The sequence below is a fragment of the Dermacentor albipictus genome, chromosome 1 (assembly GCF_038994185.2).
Source record: "Dermacentor albipictus isolate Rhodes 1998 colony chromosome 1, USDA_Dalb.pri_finalv2, whole genome shotgun sequence".
NCBI lineage: Eukaryota > Metazoa > Arthropoda > Arachnida > Ixodida > Ixodidae > Dermacentor > Dermacentor albipictus.
The window spans coordinates 100,678,063-100,688,452 of NC_091821.1; the positions used below are offsets into that span (position 1 = coordinate 100,678,063).

Here is a 10,390-nt window from a genome sequence, read left to right on the forward strand (position 1 = left end):
CATGATAAACGTCACGCAAAGTCAAGTAAGTTGGCTAACAATAATAATTATTATTAACCCTTTCAGTATCACCGACATACTGGTACGATTTTACGTTTCTGTCCCGTTACATCACTGACATACTCGTACCTCCTCCACTCTCTCCAGCTGAATCTGTGCAGCAACATGAAGTTGTCACACTCTGAGCTAGTTCCGCCATCTGCTGTGTATTTCTAGAAGCATATTTTCTCATCTCTCCAGGTTTGCTCAGTCTGGATTCTTGTTATGGTGCTGTGGAATGCGCCCCTTCGTGAACAAGGTTGCACCATATGGAGTACACAACCGGAAATGGGAGGGATGATTCCCAGACTTTGTGCACCACTACCGCGGTGATTCTCTGTTCAAATATTTGTGCCGTAGCACAAGGCCACCACTCTTGCATGTTTCTGATATTTGTTGTACATTTATAGCGTTTTTTTTTCCCTTACACAGCAGCGCAATTGTAGAAGCATTCTCGTTGGAATGAAACTAGGTAGGAGATACGAAACGAAGGCACAAGTGCGAATATTATACTAAGAATGCATTTGCCATTATCCGTGTCATTTTTTTTTCCTTTCCGCATAACTTAAGATAAACCATTGTGTTCGTTCTATATTACCCAACAAAATGACCCCACATTGAAGGGTTAAACGGCGTTTATTGTTGTGCATAAATGGTGCTGCAGGCTTCACTGAAACCAGTGTGCAAGATGAAATCCCGCCAGCTGTCGTGGTATGTTGGCAATGCTGTTGAAATGCGTATCCTTCTTTACAATCACTTTTTACAATCACAATCACATTTACAATCACAAGGAAAAAAAGGTGCCAGCATGGTGACTCACTTTACTTTACAATCGCCTTCACATTTGCAATCGCTTTACAATCACAATCACATTTACAATCACAAGGAAAAAAAAGGTGCCAGCATGGTGACTCAAACGCAGGACGCAACAAATGGGCCATAATAGGGTTTCAAACATCAATGTACACTATTTTGCAGCCATGACGACAAAGTTCTGTAGAAGGCGTGACCGACTCAACAAGATAGTTTACAGGGAACTTTGTCAGAGAACACGGTAGAGTCCATGATATTTTGTGACAAGCTTAGTGGAGAGGCATGGCGAGATACCAGGGACCCAGACCGAGAAAAAGGCTGGACAATGTACACTTACCAACACACTGCAACTTCTGCTAGTATTGGTCATCAGTGGAAAAAAAAGTGGCTTTTAAGTCACTCTTTGGCACGTCAAGCAGGCACAGCTAATGGTGTACACTCAGAATTATAGGGTCGTTATTCAAGAATGGTGTTGAATGTAGTGGAAGGTTCACGGCAAGCAAGGCGAGAAGTTAGTAGTTGCTTGTGAGGCAATATTGTAAGCATATGTCACAAACTGGAGCACAAAGTCCCAACTACATTGGTCAAAGACAACGTACACAAACAGCATGTCATTGAGAGTGTGGTTTAAGTGCTCTGCAAGACCAGGGCCATACCCAGGAATTTTTTTAGGGGGGGGGGAGGGGGTCACCAACTTGACCGGGCATGGAAGGTAGGGGGAAGGGGGGAGGGCACATGCCCCGTGTGCCACCCCCTGGCTACGCCTCTGCGCGGGACCAGGTTGAATGCCATCATTATATGGTCAACAGCATTCAGTCAGGAGTGTGGTACAGACTTCCAAAAGGAAAGCACGGCATCTGTCCCTCATGGCAAAGAATTAAATGTAGCAAGATAAAAAAAATGCAATGTTGTATGCTGTAGTGGCTGACAAGAAGCAGTTTCCACATAGTGCATCAGGTGGCTGATGGCCCCAATGATCCAGTGCACGGAAATGGTCTGTACAGGTTGATACCCTCTACTGAAGAGATGAGTAGCACACAAAACTGGCTGCATGACCCAGACTATGGATGCACAGGAGACTTGCGGAAGTGGCACTCGAGGCAGAAGTGACTGTAGCTATACAAGAACCGGTACATGCCGTGCCAGTAAAACCTGAAGCAAAGCCTGGCGTAGGTTTTGAACAAACCAGCATGTGCACACTACAGGTCAGTGTGGAAATCAGCACGTATGTCTTTGCAGACGTGACAAGCAACAAGAAACAACTGGAGATCGTCAGAAAGGTAGTTCTGCCAATACACAAGTGGATCACGAATCACAAAGTGGGAAGCTTGGGGGCACAAAACTTGAGAGCATGGAAGTTGGGAGCTCTGAGAAACATATTTTAGAAGCGCGCCAATACATGGATCTAGCTGTTATTCGGAAGCCATATCACTGGCTGTAGGAGACACAAATACAGAGGCAAGCACTTTCAGCTGCTTGTAGGCAAAAGAGAGAGTCGATGTCTGTGTAATTGCAACTACAGTGATAGATTATACGGATGTCACACTCCTGGAGCTTGAGAACCCAGTGGGCTAGCCTGGCCAGATGGGTCTTTCAGCTTCAATAGCCAACACAGCACATAACGATCTGTGACATAAAAAGGGTGCTCATAGAGATATAGGTGAAATTTTTGAAGTGATAAGGTGATGGCCAGACATTCTTTTTCATTGACTGAATAATTTGACTTGGCTTTCAAGAACATACATCTCATGCATGTGACAACGTATACAGTGAAGCCGGGTTTCCGCTGAGCTGGTACAGTGCCAATGCCAACACCACTCGCATCCATGTGGACTTCCCTAGATGCAGAAGGATCTAAATGGCATAGTATGGGCCATGATGTAAGCAGGCAGTGTAAGCACTTGAATGCAGCTTGCATGCAGCTTGCATGCCGGTGACCACGATGAAAGAGCAGGAGACTAGTCAAACGTGTGATCAAGATGCAATTTTTCTTATAAAGCATCAGAAATATAAGAAAATCAGTTCTGCTGAAGCCTGCAGGATGAAGGAAAATTCATGAAAGGGAGAAATTGGCATCCACTTATCAGGAATGTGAGCAAAGGCCCATGAAGCAACATTGATTTGAGAAATTAGGCAACTGCACAAAGTTGTCAGCATCTGGAATAATGTCTTCTTTAGAAACAATGCAGTCGAAAATTGCAAGTTCTTGCATACCAAAGCATCATTTCTTTAAATTCTGCTGAAAACCTGCAGAAAGGATGCACTGGAGAACTTGCTCAAGATGCAACAGATTAGTCAGGAAGTAAGATGAAAAGAAAATGATGCATTGAGTTAACAGAGGCAAGTATGCCATTTAAAGCTGCACAGTATGCCATCTATCATCCTTTCAAAAGTTTCTGGTCTGTTGAAGAGCTGAAACGGCATAACATTAAATTTATATAAGCCAGCTGCGGTTCCAAATGCCATATTAGGTCGCCATTGCTGCCTGCCAATAGCCATAGCATAAATCAAGTGAAAAGAATTCCACAGCAAAGGATAAACACCTATGTGCATGATCCTGTTAAGACAATGATAGCAAATGCAGAACTGCATGGACCAATTCTTCTTTATAAGAACAACTGGCAATGACTAGGGACTGTTGGCAGGCTGCACAATGCTGCGTTTCAGTATGTCACTCACTTAATTGTCAATAACATGATGCTTCAACCAACACATGGTAGGGGTGTTGGCACAGCGGTGCATGGATGCCCATGACAATGTGGTAGCAAATGGTGGACCCAAAAAGGTGGTCTGACAATCGAAGAATCAGCCAAAGTGTTGTTGGAATGTGACAACTGACTGGTGTGCTGAGCACACTACTCAGGTGTCGCATGCCATCAATGGAGCAGTGCAGAACGTCCAGTAGTTGGGTAGGAGGTGGCAGAGCTCAAGAGTCAGGATCACCATGCTGTTAATGAAGGAGAGACAGTAAACAAGGCGGACGGGGCCAAGGTATTAATTTTGCAGGATAGTTACAGCCAACTGCTGCAAAATGGAAATGAACAGCCCATTGGAAACCCTTGCAAACTGTGAGCAGAGTAAACGGCAGAGGGCAGAATTGGCAACAGTGGAAGATGTTGGAAGGCTCAAAAAGAACAACTGTGTCAAAACAGCAGTCATGCTATACAGGCGCAAGGTGCCAACACTCCACTGGGATGGTGGTGTGTTCTGTGATCGGAACTTTAACAGAAGTTTCAGTGTCGTTAGCCTGAGCATGGCACAATGTTAAAAATTGCACTTCGGCCCATGAACAATAAATAATAGCACTTTGAGAAAGAAAATACCTTCTCAGAACTATATTGTATCAACAGGACAACCAGAAGCTTAACTATGTATCATCATTGTCACCACCAGCCTATATTTTGTGTTCACTGCAGAACGAAGGACGAAAAAAATGGAGCTGGGCAGGCCATGTAATGCATAACTATGTATAATAGTCCTCAAATCACCAAACGTTCAGTACACAAAGCCAAAGGCTTGACGCTCTTCGCAGCCTGAAACGACATATCCGACAAGGGCATCACTACGTTTTTATGTGAGCAGAAGAGTTTTTTCAGAAATGACAAAGACAGTGGCACCAGTATCAACTAGGGCAAGGGCAGTGATGTCATGCACAAACCATCAGGTTTTTAGGAAAGAAACAAGGCCTGGAGTGGTTCAAGAGGTGCCTTACCTTGGGAACTGGGACTATTATTTTTCCTGCTCTTAAATAGCAAAATGTAAACGCATTGGGAAAATCAAGCGGCCTCATAGAGAAGGCAAGCAGTGGTGCTCGACAGGTATGCAATCCAAGATGAAATAGGTCAGTGGTGAGTTTGGTGGTGCAGTGAAGTGCTGCGACATGTAAGGAGGAGCTCTGCTGTCATCGCAATTAGGCAGCATCTGACATCTGACATTAACACAAGCATTCCACATGACCAGGACTACATTGAAACAGTCTGTAGTGGGCCACTGGGCCGGGTCAGCTACTGAACAGAGCAAAAGAGGGCAGTAGGACGTGATGAACAGGCACAGTGGTTTAGGCAGTGAGAATAGCAGCGGTAAAGGTACTTGGACAACTGTGGCATAAGTCAGTGGTGTGGCGACTGTTGGCAGTGCCTGAGCATTCAGAAGGACCTCCAAAATTGCCGCTCATTATGCTGACAAAGGATGGAAGGCAAAGACGTCATTGGCTCCTGTATGCATTACATCAGGGATAGTTAGCGTGCAACCTCCTCGCGCACTTTGAAGAAGAGAGGCTTAGTCAGTGGAAAAAGTCAGGAATGCAAGTGGCTTTTCAGAAGGACGCCAAGTGAGAATTCGCCATAACATAGGTCGATGACCTTGACAAGAGCAAAGGACTTTTTGAGAGCAACATCTGTAATGAATCTTCGGCAATACCTTTTATAATGTGTTTGATCTTATCAGTTTTACTCATCGATGCACTGGCACAAATGCATATGTCAACAACACCCTCAATGCAGCTTGTGAAGGTTTAAGCAAGTTGTTGGGAGTAAGTGTACAAGCATTGTGCAGCATGACGCTTTCTAACTGTTGGGTGGCCAAGGACTCACATAAAGCAATTGCAATAAGATTTCACTTTGGCTAAATTGGTAATAAATTAATAGTACATACTACTGAAGAAATCTCGGCAAAACTGCAGTACTGGTAATCGCCTTATTTTTTTATTAGCAGCCTTTAAATATATGCAGACGACACATACACATGGTGGTTAGCAGATTTGATGCAAGTGCCAGCAGGTCGCCTCTGGGTCATGCTAAGCAGCTGTGTGTTTTGAGTCAAGCGTTACTTCTGGGGAGTAATAACGGTGCTGTTCTTTTTTTTGAGTTTCAGTATCAAAAACACACATTTTATGCAAGCCTTTCCCTATGCATCCATTTGCGTTTCAAATGTAAAATTTTGCTGGAGGCTGGTCAATCTCTACACTATCTGAAATTAGGCCTCTTACACGGCCTAGAATATTATTGCAGTCAGCCTTTAAAGGCCAACTTGAAGTGAAGGTCCGCTTTGTGGTTTTGGTACAATAGGTTAGCTAGTCACGTCTGTGAGGTAGATCATATTAAGTTTCATAGTGTCATCGCATTTACTGTGTGCACTTATCTGTTTGTAGTTGGACGACCGGTTGTTGACAATGTTGTCACCTGTGCTGTGGTAGATGGTCGCATCCTTTGACATAGTGTACCAGCAACAGCTAGGGTGGTTGAAACTGGCAAAGTAAGTCTAGAGCCATTGGGCATGATGGAGGGTAGCTTTAAGACTGCGTCGTCGTAGGGTGGACGAAGGACCAGCACCTCCAATTAAATATGATGCTGTTTACTGCAGTGTGTTTTACTGCCTAACCAGTCTCCAAGATGGAGTCCCACTAGCTGTTTCGAGGTGGTGTTGATGCTGCTGAAATGCATGTCTTCTTTAACATCATTATTATTATTTATTTGCACTCTAAGAGTCAGATGTCCATACCGTGGTGTGCGAGACTAGACAAAAAGGCAAAGAACCTTGCACTGACGCGCCTGCTAGTTGCTTTGTGCCAAAGCTGGGTCATTTAGGAAGCCAGAAAGCACATTGACACAAACTGCAGTGTAACTGCTTTCAATATATTCAGGCATATAAAATGCAGCCCACTCAGCAACTTTACAGAAACACGTATGGCCATATATCTTTTAAATGCGTAAGCATTTTTTTTATGCCAATTCAATGAGGAAACCAGTCAGTCACATAAAAAGAATTGCTATAAAAAAAAAGAAAATGTATGAAAGAACAGGATAAATTCGAGAGGAAAAGTTGGCAGTGGCGAGTTCCAAACCTACAACCCCACGGCCAGGAGCCGAGTGTCTTCCCACTAGGCTAAACATCTATGCTTACAGAAGGTGAATATATCTGAACCATATGAATGTGTTGTACCGGAGATAAAAAACAAATGTCAAAGGAGAACAGTTTCTATGAAGGCTTTCTTGATATATTGGGTGATGGTAGAATAAAAGCCATCTCTAGGACCACATGTAGACCCAAGTAGGAGCAGTGTAGACATTAGGAAAATGCTGATTGTGGGAAAATATAATGCCAGACACGCCACATCCCAGATGCGTTTTGATGGTTGCATGATGTGCCTTCCGTTGGGGCATTCCTTCACTGTCTGAAACGCCACCGATCTCTGAGGGCTTATGCTCTTCACGTTGTGCAACACAGACACATAACCAGTCAATGAGTTCATAAAGATGATAAGAGTGATGAGGGGTTGTATAGGTTTCATCACAGTTGAGCATGGTCCGAGATGTGGATAGATAAGGCACGAATAAACGATAAGGGCTTATAATCATCCCATTATGTCCAATAAGGATGGTTCAGGGTTAAGGGCCAGATCGATTGCGATAAGGATGATAATGACCAATAAGGGTTGATAAGGGCCAGATGTAGCCCGATAAGGTTGATAACTGATAAGGGTCGATAAGTGTTTATACTGGTTGCATCTCGTTTGACAAGAGTGATAACGACACCGGCTGTGTGGAGATGAACAAGCGGAACAATGCTTACGCAGACTTGAACAACTCCAGTGGAGTTTATACATGAATTTTTTTGGTTATTTGTGTGCAGCAGAGCAATATCTGCACACATTTAAGCACCCCAACATGCACATTAAACACCAGAAGACACATCACCCCAACTGGAGGTGTTCAGAGCCTGTCTAGCATGAGAAGCAGATTAGCACCAGCCTTGCAATAACCCCGAATTTCCTGTGAAAAGAAACTCTGTGACTTTGGCCAGACCATGGTGGCACTAGGCTGCAAAGTTCTTGCATGCAGCACTTCTGGTTGACCAGTCCATTTATTGGCGTCCACCGAGTCTGAAAGACGGGTATCTATCTGCCACTGAATGCTGCAACACTTGACAGAGTAGACCAGTGCAAGCAATTTTATCGTTGCTCAAAGGACTACTAGCCAGCAGTTTTCAAACATACACCACAGCCTATCTTGCTGAAGCCAGTCATATGTGTGCAGACAGACAGACAGAAAAACTAATGCTTTCAGTTGGATGCTTTAGAGATGAACCGCAAGTTAATTTTGGCTGAGTGAGTCAAACTTTATTACACAGGATGGCTCTCTGGCCTAGGAAGAGGGAAGGGGAATAAGGGTAGGATAGGTAAATAATTATATTATATACATATATATATATACATATATAGTAGTGGCCTTGCAGTCTGACTTCGCTTGCCAGCCACAATGACAATAATGTGCGCCTTCCATCAACCTGGGCGGCCTGCCTAATCCAGTGATCCTGGCTATTAATAGCGGGCCCTCAGTGCATTTTTCTGGTCTCTTCGAGGCTGGGGCATTCCCACAGGAAGTGGTGTAGACTGGAGCGCACTCTCATGTTGCATGTCTTACAAGTGACAGCAAGCGCGCTGGAGGAAGTTGCTTTATCCCATTGAAGTGCGTTCTCCTTAGTAGCATTTCTGGCATTCCAAGTTCCCCTCAACATGGTCCTTCACCATGCCACCACATCCTCCGTGAGGCCCATTTCCATCCTGGCTTTGTGGATCAGCACCTGAGCGCCGCGAGGAAGACACCTGGGGAAAGTGTTGCCGTTGTGTGGACCTCAGTGTCGCGAAGAAGTCGCTAGGCTGGGTGTTGCTTTTCTGCCTCTAATTTGCCCCGCTCTCTTGGACCTTCCTGTCCCAAGCGCTTCACTGCAATAGGGACTTTGCCCATTGGAGCAGACGAGCAGGAGTTCCATAGCAGCTCACTCACTGCGTCATGGGCCATGCCGTTACCGACACGGCCCGCGTGCCCCGGGACCCAGTCCACACTCACCTCAGCCCCGTGAGACTGAAGATGCGATGCAGCTTCTTTCATAAAGTACTCTCAAGTACCAACTCGTGGGGGTCTTGAAGGTGATTTCAAGGCCTCCAGCAAGTTTGTAAAGGTGTTTATTCTGGCTGTTATGCATGCCGTCATTGTCATCTCCATAAGTGTGTGCAAGGTGAACAGAATGACGTGGAGCTCTATTACCTTAATTGGTAGCTCTTCTTGGTGTAAAAAAACCGTAGCCTCACTGAGTTGCCACTCGGGAACGCCACTGTCTAAAGTCTGGACACTGTGCCCCACGCGGCGCCGATGAATATAGTGTCATTTGTGTAGTCCGCTCTTCTGGCAATGACCGCACTGTATGATGAGTGGTTGCCCTTGCACTGGCGGCGTGTCAACTGTCTGGCGACTCGCAACAGCATTCTTCCCATGGTGCAAATCTTAGTGGTAATTCATGCGTGTCATCTGTTTTGACCGTCTGTTCCCCTCCGAGTTAGAGAAGGAGCCACAGGTGAAACAACAACGCCGCTCGAGTACGGGTGGGAGGTCCGGATAGCGGTGGAGCTCCTTGATTGTGGTGTGGCGAGGAAGACCTGTCACTGACCATAATTTGCAGCAGTACATCAGCGTTGGTCATACAAGAGCGGTATAGAGTCCTAAATGCTGCAGGCCCGCACGGTTTCGAAACCAGGCAAACAAAAACACAAAGTACGACAAGCTCTGGCGATGGCATCAGCGATATGAACTGTGTAGCTGCGAGGGTGGACGAGACACCAAGAATGCACGACAGTCAAACGCAGGTAAGTCTACGCCAGCCAGATGGCACGCGGAAACCGACATCGAGAGTGTTGAATGCGTTGCTCAAGTCGCAGTGGAGATCAGTTACCGAGCGATTGTCAAGGCGGCCAAGGACGTGAGTTAGCGTGGCTAACTGGGATTGCGGCGAAAGTGGCAGTTCGCAACACATCCAAACGTTAACGTTATTATTGACGTTATAGAGAGATGTCAATAGTTCCTCACGTCGCCTGTACCTTTTCCATTCCCTCTCACGAACAGCGTGCTTAACGAAAAACAAAGTCGCGCACACAAGACCTCATAAAGCGGAATATGGAATCATTTGAAAATGTTACCTGGGTTTAGTTGTCTCAACGAAGGCCAGATCGTCTTCAAAAACAAGTTATAACCTGACAGACGCTTTGGACGGCTGCGGAAACTAAGATAACTAGCTTTTGTCGAAAGGTAACGAAAAGATAACCACGTTCTGAACATCTGTAGTTACTATACTTAGTTCAAAATTATGATGTTTAAACCACGTTATAACGGTTACGTTTTTGTAGTTACGTTGGTTACGTTACACCAGTGGGCACAGTGGACATCGTGACACCACGACCACCACAGATGGATGTGGCTCACGCTTTGGCTTGGATGCAACCGAAACTCGACGCAGCCCGACGTCTATCACGTCTTTTCGGCTCCCGCAAGCGCTTCCACCGCATTCAACGTGCAAAAGCATAGACTTTCAGATTCACACACATATAGAGTAATATGAAACTTTATATATCAACATTTTGAATTTGGAGGGCGTTACTTTATGGTGCACGAATTGGGACAGTACATGGGACACCACTAGACACATAGCCATAGAGTTACTATACTGACTCTACTAACTCTATGCACATAGCAATGCACACAGACAC

The 10,390-nt window shown here is 45.2% G+C and overlaps 1 protein-coding gene across 1 annotated transcript in view; it reads right to left on the minus strand.

Moving 5' to 3' along the window:
- The window catches only part of LOC135906169 (transcription factor A, mitochondrial-like), a 39,684-nt gene extending 29,577 nt beyond the window's left edge, over nucleotides 1-10,107 (minus strand). The window contains exon 1 of the mRNA XM_065437424.2: nucleotides 9,824-10,107. Coding sequence (XP_065293496.1) covers nucleotides 9,824-9,962 — 139 coding nt within the window. The 5' untranslated portion in view covers nucleotides 9,963-10,107. The remainder of the gene's footprint in view (nucleotides 1-9,823) is intronic.
- Between the last annotated feature and the right edge of the window lie 283 nt (nucleotides 10,108-10,390).